The sequence below is a fragment of the Mastigoproctus giganteus genome, chromosome 11, assembly GCF_048544385.1.
Source record: "Mastigoproctus giganteus isolate SK-2022 chromosome 11, ASM4854438v1, whole genome shotgun sequence".
Taxonomy (NCBI): Eukaryota; Metazoa; Arthropoda; class Arachnida; order Uropygi; family Thelyphonidae; genus Mastigoproctus; species Mastigoproctus giganteus.
The window spans coordinates 49,772,671-49,796,204 of NC_143585.1; the positions used below are offsets into that span (position 1 = coordinate 49,772,671).

Here is a 23,534-nt window from a genome sequence, read left to right on the forward strand (position 1 = left end):
CTTAAGGAACTTGTTCGTTAAAGTGGAGGTCATGTGATAAATAATGAATGAATCAATGAATAAATGAGTTCCTTCGAAAACATTTATGTGTCAATATTCTTCCACCACGTCCAGTCTTGATGCAAGGAATACTCGTCTAATTCATCTCATCGATCTAGCAGGAAAAATACTGCTGATGCTGCTGTTGTTGTTAGTGTCTCATCCCCAAATCCGAATCTATTTCTAGAAAATTAAAGGCCTCCGTTGCAATACATTTGTACCTACTTAACAAATCCATTATATGTACAATCTCCAACTGTATTTATCACAGTTATTTGGTTACTGGCACAGTAAATTCATCAAATTTATTAAGTACTGCCAGCACTGGTATACAGACGTGAGAGTCTGTCTTTTTATTTTCCTCGTAACTCTAACACATCCATTGGTGAAAAAATAAACAAAACACATGTGATAGATAAGAGTTACAGTTATGCTTTAATATGGTGCTGGGCCCCTCTTTTCTTTTAATAGAACACAAGCTGTTCTATTCCATGTAGAACCAAGCTGTTCTATAGCTGTTCTGGAATAGATTCTGTCTTAAGACGAATATTGGACCATTCTTCATGAAGGAACGCTTAAGCCCCTTTAGTGATGAGGAGGTGGAGAAAATCTGATTCTCACTCTCCTCTTCGAATATACCTACAGTGGATCAATAACAATTAAGTTTGTGCATGCCATGGAAGATGCTTGGCCTCAGTTTCGTGCTCCTCAAATCAAAGTTGAACACATCCGGCTGGTTGTATTGGAGTATTATCATTTTGAAACATGGCATCGTTTGTGGGAAACAATGTTTGCATTATGGAATGATGGAATGAACCTGATCGCTCAGAATGTCAAGGTAATCAGTGGCAGTAATTCACTCTTTCAGAGTGATGATTGGACCTAAAGAATACGAAGATATTGCTGCTCAAACTATTGCTGATCCTCCTCCATTTTTGTTGGTTGGCACGACATAATCAGGTTGATGCTCTTCCTTTAGAAAGTGGACTATTAAGACACATTAAGTTCTGCAATTATTTTTGAGGCCGTAGTACTTTTATGTTTTCGGGATGCGGTCCTTGGTCTCTTTGGTCTAGTCCTTGGTCGTGTCCAGTGGTCTCTTTCAACAGATTAGATTTTTTGCAGCTATTTTTCCTATCAGATTTTGTTTTTTTCCATACTTGGCAAATGCAGGCATCACTATGGATACATTAAACAAATCAACAGTTTTAATCATCGATGCTCCTGCTAAACATGCATCAACAATTTGACCTCTTTGGAATTCAGATAGATAGTCATTTTCTTCATGTACTTTTATATCACATCTAAATAAACATCAGCTTTGATCGTATTCCCTTCACAATGGTAACTTCAAGAAACAAAAAAAAATAACAATAATCATCACGGCACGTTCATAAATACGTCATACAACCATTACGAAAACTATTACTTTCATATCAGGTTTGTCGTGGCGCAGTATATCTTAGTCATTCTTGCGCCGTTAAAACTAAAATAAAATCAATCATATGAGGTATTTACAGTGTTTTGTCCACCATCTGTAGTTGCTTATGGCAATATGTTCCCCAAAGATTTTCAATTGGATGTTCCTTTGGTTCTAGCACTCTCTGTTTGATTCTCTCCCATTACTTTCCCGCAGTCCCTCATAGGCTAAATTTGCTTTGACGCTTAACACACCTCACACGAAAAAAACAGAAAACAGTATTCTTTCTATCAACAAGTGCAGCCCATGCTTAGAAGAAAAGTCTGCAGTATGGCCCCTACAGAGTATTTCAAAAATCGAATTTACTGATAAGACAATGGCCATTTCATGACGTGTTTCTATTCCAAATACTTTCACATTGAACCCTAACTCAGCGTTTTCTGAGCATCAACTCAGAAATAAGAAGTAAAATCTCAGAATATCTATGTCTAATATTAGCACATGAATATACAACAATATCGCCTTTTCTTCTCCTGAAAATATCATAATGCTATTCAAAACAATATCGATCTATGATGTAGTTTACTGTCCAGTACTTCAATGTGCTGTTCTGGTTAATACCTTACTCAGTAGAGCGATTTAGATGCAGTTGTCTTCTGGACGAAAAGTCCTATTTTCCAAGAGAAAGAAACCATGAATAACCTTGGATTACCTCTACACTTTCCTAATCTTATATAGTATATGGCGATTCCCTTTTTTGAATTCGCCATTCCAATCCAAATCCCTCTTTACATGAATAACAGCGTTATGACAATTTGATTACCTCAAAGATATTCAGTGCGTTTCGCAGCGTCGAAATCTTTTTCCATAATCTGCATGTCTGAGGTTCTTAACAACTTAGAGTTCATATGGAAACAATTGGACATCCGTGGAATATCCTGTGGCTATTTTACTGGCTCGCAATTATCTTTAATACAGTTCCTTGAGGATTTGGATTCCCGGGCTTTATAGCAATTTGGTGTTAACATTAGTGTGTCATAAAAGTGCTTATGCAGTTCTTCCTGGAATGAATTTTGCCGAATTATTTGCATTGGCTTCTCTTCCAGGCAGATGATTCCAATGTCCACAATCCTCTCCCTGAAAGTAGATTTCATAATATCTACTCTACGGTCACTCTCCAAGTTAGATTGCTCATTCTCACTCACCATTGTTAATATTATCCCTCTTTCATTTTACTAACGTCTTCCGGTCCTTAAACGCTTCAGTGAAATCCGTCCCCCTAAGATTTCTAATTGCTGAGCTCTGTAGACCATATCTGCTCAGCTGCTTCTTATAGAGATAACGCTTATTTCTCTCTTCACCAATTTTACCTTCTCTAGAAGTTTTATTTCTTTCTTTAGATGTAATCTCTGACTTAGACGCAGTATCCCAAATGTGGTCGCTCGCTATCGTCTTATAGAGAGGGCTAATGACCTCCTTCTCTCTACATAATAGATTATCATGTGACCTGCTCGCCGTCTGTTTACATCGAACTTCGGGTTTTTTTGTATCGTAATCTCCAAGTCTTTCTCGTCCTGAACATCCTTGAATTCCTCCCTACCCAGTCTATAAATAATTCCTAAAGTTGCCCAAAACGCAATACCTTTCATTCAGTACTTTTAAACTTCAGCTGCTGTTTTTCAGATCATACTTGCACTCAGTATAAATCGTTTTGAAACAGCATAGCCCGTTTCCAACCCAACCTTTCATCATTACCATTTTGAGTTTTCCCTCACCAATATCATTTAGGAAGAAAAAATACGAAAGAGGTCCGAGCACTGATCCCGGAGGGAATCCACTTGCTATTCCACTTCACTATGAAGAATATCCGTTTATCCCTTGTTCTTCAACCAACCGCTACTCCACTGTTAGGTCTTCCAGACCACTCAGGGTAGTGGCCTAGAGATGTCTTCCTCTCCAGGCGACTATTATTATATTCAGGATAATCCCTACTCCACTGTCAGGTCTCCCAGACCTAACAGTGGAGTAGGGGTTATCCTGACCTTCTATAATTTATACAATAAATTGTGATAATGAGCCACATCAAAAACAGTAATAAAATCCACATATAAATTACCAGACAATATTTTAATTTATCAGGCAAGATTTTCTTCTTCACGAACTAACCATGCCTTACATCCATTCGTTTTTCTTTTACATCTGTCTGCTTTATAGACTGTTTCTTACGTCCATCTTCTTTATAACGTGGTCATACTCAATTATATGGAATCTGGAGTCTATTCTTGTCTAGATTATTGTCCTCTATTAATTCTTTAACCTTAGTCTTCATAATTAAACCGTAGCCTTGGTTTCATTCTCAGACACATGGGTGTTTATTGGCGCATTAGCTGCTATGGCTATAGAATCTCAGACACAATTCTCTCTTGATTAACCAGACCAAATTTGCAGATCACAAAGAGCCACTTTTTGAATAAATCTGCAAATTTTAATTATTTTAGCAAAACCAAGATATCTAGACAAATTAAAATTCCAGTTAATAGCTTTCAGTCTGAAACAATGAGTGAAGAACTGCAGTTAATATCTCAAAAGTGATCTGCACTTTATCTTTTTATTAACAGTCGTATTAGAACGGTGTATTTATTCCATTAAGGTACCATGCACAGCATCTTCCAAAAAGAAAAAAAATCTTCCTAATCCGTCATATTTTTCTCACTCGCGAAAAAGTAATAATTCAATCCCACTTTGAGAGGTAATCCATTCCAGTTATTTTCAACTACATCACGCGATCCACTTGTTTTTGCTATTTTTGTTTTTAGGCCATAGAAACCAGGGCCATGAGGTTTCACTGTATTTTTATCGTTGTGCATGTAATATCCTGATTTTTAATGAGAGTAACACATCAGTTACTTAATTTCGAATGTAATAATTAACTCATTAAATTCTGGTTGATATCATAAACTTTATTCTTGGTTTATACATTGCAAATGGTATATGATTTCTCTTTGTGGATGAAAAACTCCTGGTCACTATCGTGGATAAACATATTCAGGAACGGTTTTGATAATGTACAGTATAATACATTGTACAACCTCTATTAGATTACTCCTATTAAATGCAAGTGCCGAGAAAACTTCACTACTAGGTGAGATTATATCCCAAAGATATAAAAGCCATGTAGTACATTGTGAAAAGTCTGTGAAGCATTTTGGAGAATTAAGTAAACTAGTCTGCCGTTTCTTTGGATATAACTTATTTTCGGTTTAAACAAATAAAAAATAATTGTCACAGTTAAATTACTAATTTTGTTAATGCTCTTAATATTAATTAAATAAAACTGAAATAAATTGGATGAATATTTAAGCATTTTTGACAGACAGCATTTCGTTAGAGTTACTTTAACCCAACAACCAAGCACCCTTTAAAAATTAAGTATAGTCGTATAGATATAAAAATATAGTTAATAATTCATGGTCTTTCAAAAATTTCATTCTACTCTTTTAATGTAAATACTACATTCTAAAGTACTCCGAAGGGTTCTATCCATGTAATGTTTAATTGTTTGAGATTTCTGCTTATTAAATGTTGCGCGATCTCTGGAATAAGCTATCCTGTCTTGGACTGAGGACCGAGGCATGATGGAAATTGCTCTGGACCGAGGTATGATGGAAATTCTCTTTGATGCTGCAAAGGTCGCAATAGTCTTAAGCCAACTAGTAAGCAAATTCACTGCAATTTCGAGATCACAATTTTCTAAGACTGTCCATGGTATGACAGAGGCAGCCTCAACACATTTAGAAATACTCAAAAACCTGGGACTTCCTATTACTTTGGTATTAGTCGAATTCACAACATTTAAGTTTAGAGTAGGTATGTGTAAATGAACAACAATTGGCTTGTGGTCCGATTTGAAATAAATCTCTGGCAGGTAATCAGGTGCGCAAGGAAAGGAAGCAAGGATCGTTACAAATAATCGACGATCTAAAAGATCGTTGATCATTTTTAACCCTGTACAAGATAGGTTTGATAGGATTATTTGCTGAAGGTTAGCTAGCTGGGGAGGAAGATTAAAGTCTCCACAGACAAAGTGCAACGTTGAAGAATGAAACTGGGTGATGATCCAGTTAGATATATCATGGATGGCTTCATAAGAAGGTGCTGCGGGTACAGGTAGAACAAATGCATCCATGAGGAGCCTACGGTAGCTGAGAGTAACAGCAAGAGCTTTGTATGCTGATGTTTGGCTAGAGATTTGATGAATAATTGAGCTCTTAAAGAATACTGCAACACCGCCTACTCTTTGCCCAACTCTAGAAGTGAATACAGATTTATATTCAGCTGGAACACTGAATATAAAAAAACTATTGTTCTTGATCGAGCCAGGTCTCGGTGACACAGAGGATATAGATATCATTTGGCGAGGAGAATTTGGTCAACGGTATCCAGCTTGTTGCGAAGGCTGCTAACGTTCTAGTACCAGACTCTTACTGCATAATTTCTGATGATCTTTTTTAAGGCACATACCTGTAGTGTTTTTATTGAAGGCAGGCTTTCGAGATTGTCGATTCGTGACCCGTGTTGGGATGAACATTCCCGAACTGTTTATCACTGGTGATTGCAGGCTGACGGAATCATTTTGATGATGCTGATGTGGTTTACCACTAGTATAACTGCGACTTATGCTGCGCACATTTTGAGACAATACCTCGAGCGTGGAGTATTCATACTTGTCACCTTGATGCCTTCAATGTCATCGAGGAGGGTGGATTAGTTGAGATTGTTGATGGGGTCTGGTTTCCTCAGAAAAGGGTCTAATATATATTCCTTGGGGCCAGGAGCCAGGATCAAGTTCATCCTCTGTCTTCAACCTTTTGCTAGACAGAAGGTGAACACATTACACTGGTGTGCAAAACTTAAGGACCAATACTATTTCTAAAGGTTACACCACAAAATCTTTACTTAAGGTACTTTTTTCTGATGAGAGTAGATTCAGTATCAGCAGCGATTCTGGACGTCAGCTAATCTGGCGAGAGGTTGACACACGGTATCACCCCGCAAATATCACTGAAAGGGATCGAGATGACGGTCGAGGTGTTCTCGTCTGTGGAGGCGTTATCTTGGATGGACTTACACAACTCTAGATACTGGAAGGCGGTACTTTAACCTGTACACCCTACTGCACTGAAGTAATCCTTCCCCCCATGTGCGTCTGTTCCGAAGTGCCATTGACCCGAATTCATGTTTATGGATGATAACGCTATACCTCATCGCACTGCTGCTGTGATATGCTTTTGGAAAGTGAGGACATTGTTCGTATGGATTGGCCTTCCCGTTCCGTCGATCTAAATCCCATCGAACACATATGGGACGCTGTGGGGAGACTCCTAGCAGCATATTTACACCCACCAGAAAATGTTTACCAGCTGAAGATGGCGCTGACAGAGGAATGGACGATATTACCGCAAGAACTTATCAACCTTATCTTATCAACTTATCAACCTTATCTTATCAACTTATCAAACCTATCTTATCAACTTATCAAACCTATCTTATCAACTTATCAAACATTATCAACTTATCAACCGCAAGTAACTTTGGCAGTGATGCATCTGTATCATGGCAGCCAGTGCTATGTTGCCATTTTTGAATAAAGTCCCCCTGTACCATTTTGTTTCCGTTGTTGTGTCGGTGTTGCTTCCTTCATCATTTCTGTACCTCACGAGGTTCTTTTGGTATGCTTTTCCCACATCCAGGTCACTCTTATGAGAAGCTACAGGTGAAAACCTGACTGATCCTTAAATTTTGCACACCAGTGTACAAGGAAGGAAGCATAGCATGTTTGCCGACTTTTAAGCCGTTTAAGCTGAACTGAGAGGTTATGCTCCTTAATAAACATTCACCTAACAGATTCAGGAGATATTCTAGGTCTAAATCTGGAGGCGAAGATCTTGGCTGTGGTGGGAACGACGGAGATATTATATTTCTCGGCCAGTGTCAGATGAGATTTGGAGGTTGTTACTTGGCGGGATAAAGCGGTCTGTTTAGAAATAACAGCATGATGGGGAGGGCGGTCAATATTGGTAGCTCAAAGGCATCCTGAGGAATTTGAGGTGGGGTTGGCTATTGGAACGAGGGAATTTTGTATATCTCCAGATGGGACGTAGGTATCGCTAGAAGAGATGTTGGTAAGCACACCAGCGTATGAGGTGTGCAGAACATGGTGGACCTTAGTTAAATTATTGTTTAGTTCTTGGTCCTGTAGGGAATCTTTGTTATTTCCTGATCGGTTCTCTGGTCGGGATACTTCTTCAATAGCGTGAAGCTGTGGTTGCTCACCACCGCTGAGTGTCTGAGTATGTCTTTCTGATGAGTGCATGAACGGCCCCTGCTAACATTCTCAGTCGGAGTGTCTGCAGTTCTCTCTAGCGATTGTCTTGAGTGGATTTGCGTGTGGGAGCCAGGCTTTATAGGGCTAGGAGGCTTTACTGGATGAGTAGTTTTTGTCCTTTTGGGTATTATTGGTGGCTGAGATGTCACCTTTCCATTTTGGCTCGCCAAAGAACAGAGGTCCGAGAGCATATGAGTGATATGCTTTATTTTGGTTCTTCAGTGAGTAGATCTCATCCTTGAGATCCTCAGTTTGGGACCTCAATCGGTAAATTAGGTGGATCAAGAAATCTGCACTGTCTGGCTGCAGAGGAGGCGTCGACACTGTAATTTCGGCATTAATTCTTGGATAATTACCTTCGTCTTGGAAAGTATCTGTTGCGACGAGTGACTGGCTTGAGGTAGAGAATACGTTTGCGTTCGAGGAACAATTTTTATCATTATTTTCTGATGAAAAATTGGGTTGATTAGTGCTGCATATAATTGATATTGATTGGCAGTGCCATCGGGTAACGTTGCGTTGCCCACTGTTTCATCACATGCAACGTTCATGAGTGAAGGTTCAAGCAAACCAGTATTTGAATGAGAATATTGACATGGATCAGGGATTGTCTGGTCGCTAGGGCTAGTTTCAGTTTGGGGAAGAGGAAGTTCAGATATTTCAGAGACATCTCCAACGCATTTGTTACATGCGAAACTCCTCCGACGTTGTTTAGAAAGATGTGTGATGTCTGTTTTAACCGAGTGGGCACAAAAGGTAAATTGGCATACATGATATTGAATGGTTGGTTCCTTCCCGTCACACAGACTACGCAGACAGATTGTTGAAAGTTATTCTGTTTCCGTGACATACCTGATTTCGGTTCTTAAAATCACTTGGAAGCAGTAAACAATGCTCACTTTTAGGAATTAGTCTTCAATTCCTAGTAGTTTTTTTTTTCCTCTGGCGCTATTAAGTTTGCAGCTTTTATATTCGCGTTCCACAATGATGACTGAGAGAACACAAGAAAGCTTAAATGGTTGAGATAGGTGTACTTAACACAACAGATTGAAGAGAGGGAGCATTTCCCTACGGATCTTTTTAATACATAAATAAATCTTTATTGTGAAGTAGAGTTACAGCACAATATCCCATCACGGCAACGAGCGCCAGGGGTTCAAATATAGCAGTTAGAGAAAAGCAGAATAAGTACAGCATACAAATTCAAAAGGCTACAAAATACAGCGAACACATACAAAAGGCTACAAAATACAGATTACAAATACAAAATAAATACAAATACAGCATAAAAACACAGAGCTAAACACAAATATAGAAAACAAATACAACTTGGCAACATAATCACGGTTCAAGGGCTTTGAAAAAGTTGTCTGTCCTTCTTGTCTTATTATGCTGTCGATGTCAACGTCTACACGGTTGAGGGCAGCGAGCACCTGCTTGGGAAGAAATCTCTCAGTGAGTACAAGCCTGTTTTGTGGTGAGCCACGAGTGCTAGTACCGACCTTAGGCTTGGCTGTGGAATCCTCCACAGTGACTTCAATGGATTTTTGGAGCTCCAGCCTTGTTTTTTTTTTTTTTTTTTTTTTTTTAGCGGGCTCCCAGGCCTGGGCAGCCTGGGCAGCCTGGGAGCGAAATAACTGGCACCCACTGGTATTGCACTACTCTAGTAGGTGCGCAGTTTGAGATAATCGGTATAGCATAGGAGACCATTCATTGAGGCAATAATGGGCACCATGATAGCCGTGAACAGGACACCAGATAGGACACTCCCCCCGCGGTACTCCAGCAGTAATGTCGCAGGATATGGTGTGTTGTTGCCGATGGAGAATAAGTATTCTGTGACAGAGAAGTGATTCCAAAAAGCACAGCATATCACCTTGAATGTGAAATTTCTCCTTAAGTAGGAGGAGAAAGGCCGGGATCGACACGGCATCAAAGGCTGCGCTTATGTCAAGATATGTGGTTGCTAGCTCAGCTCTTTGTTCGAATGCTGAGAGGATTCGTTCTGTGATGGCTGCCAAGTTAGCGATTGATGAATTTCCTGCGAAAATCATCAATCACTAACTTCGATTTTGTTGGATTTCAGGTGGTTTCGTCTTGAGGATTCGGTGAGTAATTGTGGGTAGCAAAGTCTTTTCAAGAGTTTTTAACAGACTAATGCCATGCTTTGCCACTTGTTCAAGGTTGACGCATTGTCACCTTTAGGGTAATGGGGCGTTTGCTTGGTTCATGAAGGCGCTATGCATACAATGTAATGAAGGGATTCAAAAGTGGGCGGGAATATTTAAAAATTAGAAATACCTGTTCATCATATCACGATGATGATACCACATCAGGCTTGAGCAGAGGAAGAGGAATTCACTGGTGGGTGAATCATTCTATAAAGTTAAGTACATTTAAACCTAAATTAATATCCAGCGTAAACGGACACCGTATGCTACAACTCGTGCACGCGCATATCTGCATATATTATTATTATTGTTATAATATTATTATCTACATAAAGAATTGCAATGAACGCAATGCACAGCTATATTAAAACTAGATTATACTCTGTAACCAATAGAGAAATATTTTAAGAAACCTTACACTTTATCGCAGATATTTCCTAAATGTTTCATTAAATGTCAATCAACTTTATTATTATGACAATTCCAATTGTTGGTACAGGATTCATCGATGAATTCGTGTTGGTCTCAAATGAATATGATTAGTTAAATAAGTAATTTTCCGACATATTTATTTTTTAGTGTCTAGTTTTTGAAAAATTTCAAACAATACCGCTTAGATATACACTGTCCTACAATAATATCCGGATACCTGCCTTTGGACAAAAAAAAAGAGCTTTTATTGTGTCATTTAATATTTTATGCTGAAACCTTTTGCTTTTATGACGGCCTTCAATCTTCGCGGCATACTCTCAACCAGCTTTTTGTAAATGTCAGGTGACATGATCCTCCACTCGACCTTTAACGCACCCACCAGTTCGGCCTTGTTCTTTGGGCAATCTGGACGTGCACGTATGCGACAATCTAATACAAAGGTGCTTGATAGGATTCAGATCAGCACTCTGGGCTGGCCAATCCAACTTTTCCACACCCATGTCTTCAAACCACTCTGTTACCACCCGAGCAATATGGCATGGAGCGTTGTCTTGCTGATACAGGTATGAGCCTTCCTCGAAGTATTGCCATAATATTGGAAGCGCATAATTGTCCAGGCTGTCCTGGTATTGCACAGCATTCATGGTTTTGTCGATAACGACAAATGGGCTCAAGCCAAACCATAAAAGGAGCCCCCATACCATGACACTGCCTCAACCAAACTTCATTGTTGGGAGGATACAATCAGGAAAGAACTGTTCCCTAGGCATTCGCCACACCCAGGAACAGCCATTAGACTGGTAGAATGCAAATCTCAACTCGTCTGTCCATAGGACTGTTTTCCACTACTCTACAGTCCAGGATTCGCGCTCCCTACACCATGTTAATTGGCGTCTAGCATTTGTTGAGGTGATCAATTATGTTGAACTGTTGAGATAATTCTGCTAAACGTGTCATCTTGCATGGTCACTTTTGCAATTGTCTGTTCGCAGCCCAGTGTGCATATTTTTAGCAGGTTCTGCGACGTGTTGCATGCATAGGACCCGTTTCCCCATCCATGAAGGGGTGTCCGGACATTAATGGTAGGGCAGAGTATTTCTCTTAGTAATGCTACTACTGCGTTGTGTGCGCATTATTAGAAATGCACTGGCTCTTCTGGCCCAATCTATTCAAGTGAAGGTAAAAATTAACTTAACTTAATAACGTCATAGTAAGATGAAGTTATGAAAGTTGGACGATTTTGGTTACAGTTCTTTATTTAAAAACATAGTGCAGATTATTCCAACAAGTACTTCGTACTGAGTGTATCTAATCACAGTTTAGTACATCATAATATTTTCTGAATTAGTTTTAACGATGATTATGGTGAAGACAAAAGCTTAGAAGCAAGTTAAGACTTAGTGCCTTTACTATAGCCAGTACAAGCAATAAGCGATGAACTTATTTGGAGCTATCTCTAACGAAATATAAAAAAAACAACTGCCATATACACAAAACCAAACAAATACACAAAAACAAACTTTCCGCAGGAAAAATCATGTTATCCTCTACCGAGACCCACTAACTCCATCACAGAATGAAATTTAAAAAAAAAAGTGCAGAATTAAATAAGAAGGTACTCATCCTGCTTTCAGGGGTTCCAACAGGATTCTTTTCTAGGCATCTCACTGCAGGGAAGGATCACCAGAGTCAGAACAGCTGCTCCCATCGGAGTTGTAAGTTTGGGGAGCATTTCGGGAAGAAATGTGTTCTACACATCGTTTCATGTTATGGCTGGTTGTTTTGATCTTCATATAACTCTGTGTATCATATACCTTTACAGTAACATATCAGGAACACTGGATTAGCTGTTTCGGAGGATGCTACCTACCCTATTCATCTAAGATTAATAGTTGGCAAATGCCTCACGCGTTATCATGCCTTATTACTTCCAGGGGTCGTTCAGCTCGTCTTTTATTACAGCCAGTGAGAGAGGTGATCTATTTCAATGGGAACTGCGTGTATTAAACCCATAAAATTATTTTTTTAAAGTATTACTGCAGAGTTATAAAACATATTTTTTCAAATCTCATTTTAGAAAGTAAGTTTTCTTATCATTCAATATTATTTTCCCTGGCTAGATGGAAAATTATACCAAAAACTTTTCAATAATTCAATCTTTAGAATATGTCTTACGATGGAGTGTTTCACAAACAGAATTCTTGGATATTTATCAGACAGTACACAGCAGGTGCATTTGTATAAATTGTTACATCTGAAAAGTACTTTTCATTGGTTCAAAATATTGAAGAAAGACTAAACCTCATCAGAATAAAAAGGAAAAACGCAAACTCTGACAACCGAAGCATTTATCCTTTTGACTATTCAACCAAGGAACGAATAAAAGAAAACTGGAGTATTTTCGTGTCTCAGAATATAATAAAGAAAACCAATTTTTCTGAAATAAAGAAAAGAAAACCATATAAGGGTAGAACAGAAATGATAATCATTCTTAGAAATGGAGTTTAATGAGAATCAGTGCTCGAAGACAGATATCCCACTTATTAAATCACTATAATGCACTATCCCACTAAAATATTAGAAACCCTCACTCTCTTGCATTGACCCGTTGGTTGACTACTTTTAGATTTGGCGCCGAGACAAAAAAAAAATAGTTTTTAGTATATTTGCGTCTGTAAACTGCGTTTATTCTTTAGTTGACTTGCTTCTAGCTGATAAATTCTACGAAAAAGAAGACATTTTGGGTAAAAAGACCGATTGCATGAATATTTTTACTGTGAGGTGTAATCTACCCATTGGAATATACCTGGGACATTATAGATATATTTTTAACGTTGTTTTATCGGTCAAGGAAAACCTTTGAAAGAACCATCAAACACTGCATGTTCTGCATCCCCGTTTACCAAATGCGCATTATGGAAAACGATGCACAGGCAGAAAGATCTTTGTCTGTTTTAAAAAATCGATTCTTAAAAAGTAGTAGTAGTAGAATAACGTTTATCAACAACAAATAATTTTCACCAACCGCTTCTTCCAGCTGGCCGATCCAAGTACTCAGTAGCAACACATCCCTAAAGCTTGAGTAACCGTCTGCGATTCGATATGTGGTTGCCAAGCAACAGACAGAATACATTGTTTATTTACGTAAATAATAAATTATTGCCAAACCTATAAACCTACACTTTATTTACCTACGCAATGTGATATGCTTTTTTTTTTATTTTTTTAAGACGTGCTAAATAAGTCTGGCATCAAGTTTACTTCATTAATGCTTTTACTAATAGTGTAAGAATCGGGAAAATATTGCAATGGCTTCTTTACCAATTAATCACAGCTCATTGTACCATAGAAACTGTTGAATCCAGTGACGTCCACAGCTAGTTATTAACAGGATTATTGGATCATTGTTGGTTTATTTTATTGTTTATTCTCTTTATTTTTATTACATTACGGTGCATGCATTCAAGTTCTATTATTGAAATTGAAAGGGCATGAACCGGGTGCCAGGAGCTGGTAGGGATCGAAAACAGCATAGAAAATCAACTGTAAAGTATGCAATAATCTCCCAAGCTCAGAACAGTGAAAGGGTTAGACGCATAGCGCATATAGTTCTTAATCCGACTATAATTAGGTCAGGTTTTAATTCTTTTCGCTTGGAGCAATGACAGTGATTTCATTACCGAGTGTCAGGTTCGTCACAGACATCTACAATCAACAGCAAACACTGGGATAAATCCACTGCCTCATCTCTAGACTCCTGGAAAAATCATTAAAACATTGAAAACGCTATCAGTTGCAGACTGATGGATTTGTTGCCGAAGTCAGGGCTTACTTTTTAGAATTTAACATGGATGGAGGAATCAGATCTGGTTAGCGGGAGGGAGGCTTGTTTTAATTTTAGCTCAATAAACAAATTAATGATCGAGATAATACAATTTCTCTTGTATCTCAGTAAATATTGAAAACAAAAACATCGTAAAGTTTAGTTTCCAATATTCTATCGTATAATAGAGTAAGCAAGGATAAAAGCATGCAAATGCTACTAGCCAATGACTTTTTTTAAGCTACATTTATTCATTTAAATTCTCAATTGTCATTGAATTTTGTTTGTACATCATGCTTTTGTATTATCTGAAAATTTCCGGATCATATACGATTTGCACGGCATCTTATACATAAACTCATAGTAATGATCCATTCGACGCATATTGGACTGTACATATACATTCAATACAAACATATCTAGAGCGGAATACAATATGCATTCCACTGTACTCTAGATATGTCTTCTTATTGTTGGATTATAATTATTCTCATTGTTGGATTATAATTATTCTCATTGTTGGATTATAATTATTCTCATTTTGTATTATAATTATTCTCATTGTTGGATTATAATTATTCTCATTGTTGGATAATTGTTCAATTTTCTTATTGTTGGATAATTATTTGATATTCTCATCGTTGAATTATTGTTGGTTTATTCTCATCGTTGAATTATTGTTGGTTTATTCTCATCGTTGAATTATTGTTGGTTTATTCTCATCGTTGAATTATTGTTGGTTTATTCTCATCGTTAGGTTATTTTGAGCTGTTTTGTTACTGTTCGATAACTGTTAGACTTTATTATTGTTATCGGATAATATTTTATTTTATATGTTTCTTATATTTCTAAATCACAGTGAATTAGTAACATCATCTCTAATTTAACTAAATTTTCACAACGAATGAAGAAAATAATTTCATTTCCTTTGAATGATTTCTTCTATTTTTCTAAGATAATAAAGCGAAACGTAGAGAAAATTGTATTTTCTCCTTACAAACTTCTACCCTTCATAGTGAATATAATAATTGCATACTTCTAAGCGAAATGTTCTAAATATATTTTCATTATTTCGATATTATATTATGTTTTAAGAACAGAATACCCAATAATTGATGATAGTTTCTTTAGTAAGTTTGAATAAAATAAAAGAATAGAAAAAATACGGCACTTCCACTAAACTCCGTCGTCAAAATCCAGTGTTAACATGTAGCTTTCGTCTTCGCCTTCCTGAAATCTTCTAGCAACACTGGTACACGTGTCCGTAAGTAGAAAGATGCAACTGTCACCTCTGCCCTATAGCCTTGGGGGTGACTCGATTCTTGCATTATGAACGTCTTCTCTATTTGTTATTCTTATGCCTGAGTACTCCACTTCTGGCCACTTTACGATTGCTCTTATGCCCAATTTGGTCTGTATTCTTGCCATAAACAACCCAACACCATCTCTCCGTTAGTATCAAGGAAAGCCAAAGGGCATAAGCGCTTTCTTGCTGTGAAAAACCCTGAAGCCATAAATCCGCTTTTCCTTTCAACTTGACATTTCAGTGATTTCAGTGCTGAAGGAAAAAGGAAATACATTCTGGGATCAAAATCCAAAGGGAAAAGCGAGAGAGAGAGAGAGAGAGAGAGAGAGATTGGTTTTCAGTTCTGCAAATAAGCAAGTATAAAAATCCTATTCGACAAGAAAGGAGTTAATATTCCAGCCGTCACAGTCTCGATTTTACAGATAGCAACACTATTTAATTAGTTAACAATTTTAAATTCATAATTTATAATTCTCATTGTTGAATGATTGTTGATTTATTTTCATTGTTGGATGATTGTTCTTTTATTCGCATTGTTGGGTGATTGTTGATTTATTCGCATTGTTGGGTGATTGTTGATTTATTCGCATTGTTGAATTACTGCTAAGCTGTTTTGTTACTGTTCGTTTGTTGAATTATACAACAGTATAATGCAACAAATAACGCCTGTGTTGTAGTGCTGCCATCTGGCGAAATACAGTTAAGCTACAACCACATCGAGAATTTATATTTCGACAATAAGTAATCTATTCTTAACAGCTACTGTTGTGTATAATCCAAGAGAGAGAGATTGGTTTCTAAGGAATGCATCCCATTAAATGTACAGAAACGGTGGACAAACATTTGACGTCGAACTTATGAAGGTTCTAATTTGTGAAATACATATGAAGGATGGTTTCTAAAGTATAGAAAGAGAGAGTATAAATCTAGAGCAAAAAGATAGTTCTGTACGTTTAGAGTTTAGCCATGGAAGAGGAAATCAATGGAGATACCATAGTCATTTCATCGTTTTGAAATGGGTTATCTGTCTGAACAATGTAATTAATCAAGTTGATTGTTCGGTTTGTTGTTCTAAACGGAATCGTAATGAAGTTTTAAGAAACGTATGCATTGGTAAATTAAACATTATATATTCGATATCCAATTTTCTCCAATGCAATCCTGGTAATCCAAATTTCGCGCTCACCAAAATGACATTGTTATAAAACCAGGTAGAGAAAATATTTATACTGGTAGATATCAGAAAGAGATAGTTATTAGCATGGCTTGATTATATTTTAACGTATGTCATGGATCGCATAATTAATAAACAAAATAATCAATATCTGGAACATTCCCTTTGACATTTCTTTGTGGGACTTGGTGCGAATGAAATAGAAAAACAGAAGAAATAACATAACTGCTGACATAAACCGTCTATGCTGCAAAATGAAAGAAAAATTGCTTTAATTATTATTTTTAGAGGACTACTATTTGAAGAATTAAACGAAAACACCACGAAAAACCCTTGACAACAGATTTATAAATCAACAAACCCATAATTATTTTCATCTCGACTGGAATCGAACCAGCACATTTTATCAAATACAAAATCCTTTAAGAGAGATATTTCTGCTCTCTTCTTAAGTCTGGATTAATCCAATATTACTCGGAAAGAAATGTCCTTATGGATGAAGAACAACGTATCCTGATTCCTGCATCCTGTTTAGCTACATTTTCGACACTATTTCAAAGCTGAAGTACCACTTCGTTAGAAAAAATATTCTTACCTTTAACTTAGCCAAAGAATTAATTTTAGACTTTCAGTTCGGCATTTTTAACGAAGGAACACAAGGTAATATTATCATAAGCAACCTTATTTTTTTAATTGTATTTTGAATCTAATTAAAATCAGTTTTTCTTGTCACTGTGAAATTCTTTTATCTCACTGTTCTTAATCAGCCTTCTTTTATAATGCACTGTTTAAGAATTTTATTTCTTAAATGTGTTGCTGAAAACCACTTAAATGATTAAACTTCCTATTTAAGCAACGATTCGCATTTTTAACTTAATTTCTCTACACTGGATGTCAACGATCATAGCAGTTAAGATCAAAAGATAAAAGGTCCGATCGGGGATGCGTCGAGTTTTTGTAATCTTTGTTTAGAGAAAAATGACAGCTTCTAATAGCAAAACAAAAACAGGAGTGGAATAATTAATTATATACTAGCGTGCTCTCGTTTTTTTGTTTTAGCTGTCGCTTAAAAAATTCTGTTTTTTTTTAAACCTTCAGAACTTTCATCTGATTCTTCTATCGATGCTGGAAAAGATGGTGGTTTGGTTATTTTTATATAAATATAATTAATAATGGTAAAAAAACTAATTAACTACATGTTCTTTAGTTAAGTAACTCTTTTAAATCTTACTACGAGGAGGGATCATGAAGTAACCAGAATTTATTTATATTTTCTAAATGCATTACTTTGTTGTAATAATAACACACTGATATCCTATGGCCTTAGTTTCCTTGGCGAAAAATCAAAAACAACTACAAATCACAGATTAAAACGCTTGTCAAATAGCCGAAAAAATGCATATAACTGAACTTTTCTTAAATAGTTCATTCGGTTGGCTTCTTTCCTGCAATTGCAAAACTTTCTTTACTCAACGATCCCTCATCTTTCCTTTATTAACTTTTAATGATTTCAACTGATATTTCCTCTCCAAATATTCAAGTGTTGTAATTGGCTTTAACTGTTCATGAGCGTTGTATTTCAAACGCTATTAAATGTTGGTATATATAATTAGGTGAGTTTAATTGATGTTATTAGGTAAGCTTTCATGTGAGCAAGCGGCTACTGGACGGACTTCATCATATTGCAGAGGACTTTGTACACTTCCTAACCGATGTAGAACTCCGAAGTCCTCTAGACAGGATAGAAGCATTTGATACTTTGATCATGATGCTAAGAGCTGATATGGATTTACGAATGGATAAACAACAAGACGTTAGTTATGTACAGGTAAGATATAATTCTAATAAATAATTTAACCGAAAAACTGTGAAGTTAACCGAAAGCTTTATCAATTAATTTGTGGTCTACGTTTCTCTGTAAAGGACCAGATAGAATCATATGTCTGTTCGTCTTATAATCACACTGTTAAATTTTAATGTTGAGTGTTACAGCTTCAATGTACGCTTTAAACTTTTCCCCATCAGGCTTTGCTGCAGTGCACTGACGAGCTGCTCACAAGACATAATGTATTTTTCTCTTTTGAAACCGAAAGAAACGTAAGTATAAATTGTATTCTTCGCGTAAATTCTTTAAACATATAAAAAATGCGTTTAAGGAATTTTACGTGCACTCTCTGACTATTTTTGTGGTATTTATTTCGATAAAATTGGGCTATACTTTTTATTTAAATATTGGTAAGAAAACAAACTTACTTTTTATAAAGTTTTCTTTCTAATGAGCTCACTCGTAACGGAAATATAATTTTTCCTTCAGCAACTCATAACTCAAAAGGCAGCCGAGGTTGTATTCGATCTTACAGCCTTCGCCGAGAAATCTTTGAAAGGACTTTTACAAAGTAAAAAGAAACAGATGACCTTCCGGGCTGCGAGGAACATTGGTAAGTACATTGTAACAGTTTAAAAGCAACGGCGAATGTGAATCATTTTCAATTCCTTCACTGTCATCTAACGCCGGTATATAAATATGGCGCACGGTGTCAGCCCTAGAATATTAATTACAGGTTTCAAAGAACATCCAGCCTTCGCATGTGATTCAAGTTGGTATGATGTAAAGGATCCATTACTCCCGTGTAGCAGATAAGAAGGTGATGTTCGATTGCATGACATAAGTAATATTTCACATGGCTGCGATGTGTGAGCAAGAGCTTTTTTGCCTTTAATTTCTAACCAAACAAGCCAAAGAAGAAATTTCTTCAAGTATAATATTTTCTGTATGTCAAGGTAGTTTAGATCTTTTACTAAATTTGGTTCTCATTCAGGATTTTTATAGGGAGGAAAAATACGACGCAATCGAATGTTATGGTTTATGTTTATGCAATGTTTATGCATGGTAGCGTATATACTTTTATTAAGAATTGCAGTTATCAATATTTGGACTATAACCGTGAAACTGTCAATAGAAACGTAAAAGCAATAAAGGCTTTATTTAATAATTAAATTAAATTAATAGTAATTAAATATTTTACATATTAATACTATTTTATTACATTTTGTATTGTGCCGTTACCGGTATATAAAGTTTCATAAAAAGAACTCTACTTTTAGACTAAAAAATTGTTTTGGGTAATCATCTGACGAGACACATTTGTTTTTGTTTTTTGTTCTGGTTAAAATAGTTAAAATATAAATGGCATACTATGATGTAATATTTTGTGACTATTTTACCAGTTTATCTCCAAGACTTTACTAACTCATATGCATGGTGCAAGATAGCCATGGACTACCTATTTGATTCACTCCTCGGCTATCTATCCAGCCGAGCTTTGAATTTCCTCAACCTGTCAGCCTCAACCACCCATGGAGGCAACTCATTACATTAATTAACAACTGGCTAGCTAAAAGAGACCTTCCTGCCATCCAGTCCAAACCTCATTCCTCATAGTTCGAATTTATGATCCCTATCCTAGTCCTATAATCCTTTTACTGCATAAAACAGGCAACTTTTCTGACCATCTCTGAAGTCTCTCTCTCTCTCTCTCTCTCTCTAAACCATCCTGGATGATCATTTATATCATCACGAAATTGATTAATATCGCTGGGATTCGATTATCGAACTACAATTAGTGTTACTCTCATACCAAAAATCTCTATTTTGCATTCCGTCTAGGGATCTGTGTTCTCATCATCTACTCAATGTATTCCATCGCTCCTAATTAGAATTTCAATTTGCGATGATGTTCTTATTTATTGTTACGCCACGAGAGAGCTGTATCCATTAATATTAACTTCCAAAGCTGACTACTTTTATTCTTTCAATCAGCGCTTTGTTGCTGCGCTGTCGAAAATTCTTTCAGCAGATAATCCAAGGAGACGGAATTAATTTACCTTCGTCTGATAATCATTGTGTCTCAGTGCATGAATAACCCAAACATACACCTCTAATGCAGCGGATGTTGCATATACGGATTCTCTTTGCCAAGTCTTGATCGATAAAACGTCGACTGACCTATGTACCAAGACTGTTTTTTTATCCAGCTTATTTCGTCCTTTCAATCTGGCTTTCAGAATCTCTATAGGTGTTCGTTGGAAAAGGTCATATGTCTGGATTGCAAAACTCTTAAACTCATTTTCATATACTCATAAAAAATGGAAAGAACGAAGAGGTTAGATCCTTGACTACCACCAGAACAATAAGCCTCCCTACTCAGTTCAGCCTTTGCAAAATATTTTGACAAAATACCGTATCACTCAACGTTGGAACCGTCTTACAAAATCCCAACAGTAGAAGAATCATTTTCAATAATGGAAGATGCAAAACCTGGATTAATGTTTGACCCCGCAGAATATGTTCAGGAATGGACATAAAGTCAAATGTAAAGAATTGAATGAGATATTTTTTGTAACATAATTAGACGAGGATTAAAATAAGTATATAAAGACAACACAATATCTTTAGTGATTTCAATCAAATGTTGAGACCATGCTCCTTTCATCTGAATTAAAAATACTTGTCGTGTTTAATAGGTAGATGGCGCTACTCTGTCTGAACTCGGCATCTGAGCCTTCAAACGTATTACAGCCCAAATATGTGATATTAGCATCCAATCCTTGTAAATCACGCAAGCCTTGTAAATGCTCGCGTGTTTGTTAAAATCTAACGCTGCTTATGATACAGGTTAGAAAGGATTGATTAATGATCGACAGTCTATTTGTTTTCGTTCACCATATATAAGCAATAAATAAGAAATCAGTTCTTATTTATTACTTTCCAACGCATAGTTCCTCCGACAAACGCAAAAACTTTTTAGGAGTAATAACTCCGACAATTTAGGCTATTTTATCCTCTAACTGCCTTCCAATTTTTGTCCCAAAGTGTTTATTCTGTAAAGTCTGCGATTCTTTGCGGTATTGATTTTATTTTATTTGTCTTTAAGTGGCAATTTGGTGTTTTATTTCAGATAACGATGCTATTAGGTCGAGTTTTGATTTTCTTAATGCCTAAATTTTCTTCGTTGCCAAGGGTCTGTTCCATCTTTCATTATTGGTCAAATATAATTTTATAGAATCAGATTTCGCTGAATCTTCGATTTCTTAAGATATTGTTAACTTCTTGGGTTTCTTTTCTTTTCTTTACTTTGTATCTCGCCAAAATTATAGTTCGGTGCGGTGAGAAAGTACCAAAGTCATTATATATATTCTTTTCTAAACTACCGCATGATCCCCAGTTTGCTTATTCGATAATATAAGGGTGTAGTTTTTTTTTTTTTTTTGGTTTCTGAACGAAAAGTATCTTATTTCATTATAAAAGGACTTGGGGGTAACCATACAGTCTGATATGAGCAGTGACAGGTTGCTAGCACTCGGGAGTACTGGGGTAAATCCTTAAAAGAAATATCATTACTCACCATTAAAAACTTAATACTAATAAAGTTAAACATCTTTGCAACTGATTCCACTTTCTTTTGCAGTTATGCATTTATATCGAGGGAAGGAAAACCGAAGTGCTTTAAGTCACAAATTAAATTCGTCTTCTATCCATACTGCCAGATATGAAGATGCGTCGGATCTCTTTCATATGGGTAAGTTTTAAAATTTCCCATTCCAATAGTCATTTACAAATATCTACCTATTTATAATCTCATTGTTGAATGATTACTGATTTATTCACGTTGTTGGATGATTGTTGGTTTATTTTAATTGTTGGGTGATTGTTGGTTTATTCTCATTATCAACAATACGAGTTGGGTGCCACGATTATGGGTGATATTTTTGTCCCTTCGAAAGAGAAGCTTTACATTCAGAAATCTCTGTATAAAAATGAATATATCGGGGTAAAAATATAATATAATATAATAGAATATAATAGAATATAATTATGGTATTATTAAAAAAATTAATTTTGTTATCATAAATACAATAATAATTACTAGTAATATATGACTAATTATAGAATATTGATGCCAATTGCGATTGTTATAACGTGTAGGATTTGTCACTGATTTCTGGGATGGAAATTGATTTAAATTAGACTGAATCCTATCTGATTTAACTCAATCTTTTCGCCAAATTCATTTTGACTTTTTTGTTGTTCTTCAGGTATTTCTTCCATTTCTAGGAGTTTCTTCCATTCCAGCGAGCGTAGAGAAGTTTTTTCCTTCCTTTTTTGCTGGCTTAAGTTCTATCTGTAGAAAACAAGGACGCTATTTACTTATACCGAGAAAAAGCAGAGCCCAAAGGAGTGGCTCTTTTTCCCATATCAAAGCTAAGGAAAGTAGCAGGTAGACCTGTCTGTGGTGTCATATCACTTGGCCTCCTTTTCCACTGGTGTGTCATGATTCGCAAGAAAGCAAATTTATTCTAAAGATTTCGAAAGATCCCGTCACTGAACACTTTATTGGTTGGAAGGCATGATTGATCGTGGCACTGTGGGAAGTTGAAGTTTGACTCACACTACCAGGGCAAGAAAATCACTGTCATTCTGAGAGATTTCCTTAAAGCTGTATGAAAGTATTTTTCACAGAAAAAGCATATACTGCAGTTTTAGAAAAAATATATATATTGTCTATTAAGTGTTCATTTAATAGCCATTTCTTCATAGTTTTATAATAATAAAATGTTGAATATTTGATAGCAACATCAATTTCACAGTTTAAATGTCTTTGTTAATTATATATCTGTATCTTTATATCTAGTTCACTTATTTTATAGTGTATATTAATAAATGTTTAAAATGACATTTTTATGAATATTTAACATTTGGTATTTGTTTTTATATTATAAATTA

General features: G+C 36.2%; 1 protein-coding gene across 2 annotated transcripts in view; it reads left to right on the forward strand.

The window, feature by feature from the left end:
* LOC150077999 (adhesion G protein-coupled receptor L1-like) overlaps positions 1-23,534 on the forward strand; it is a 173,382-nt gene that overhangs the window by 110,132 nt on the left and 39,716 nt on the right. For both annotated transcript variants that reach the window (XM_090384804.1, XM_090384803.1), the window contains 4 exons: positions 18,387-18,578; positions 18,776-18,847; positions 19,065-19,188; positions 22,219-22,329. In XM_090384804.1, coding sequence (XP_090240930.1) covers positions 18,387-18,578; positions 18,776-18,847; positions 19,065-19,188; positions 22,219-22,329 — 499 coding nt within the window. The remainder of the gene's footprint in view (positions 1-18,386; positions 18,579-18,775; positions 18,848-19,064; positions 19,189-22,218; positions 22,330-23,534) is intronic.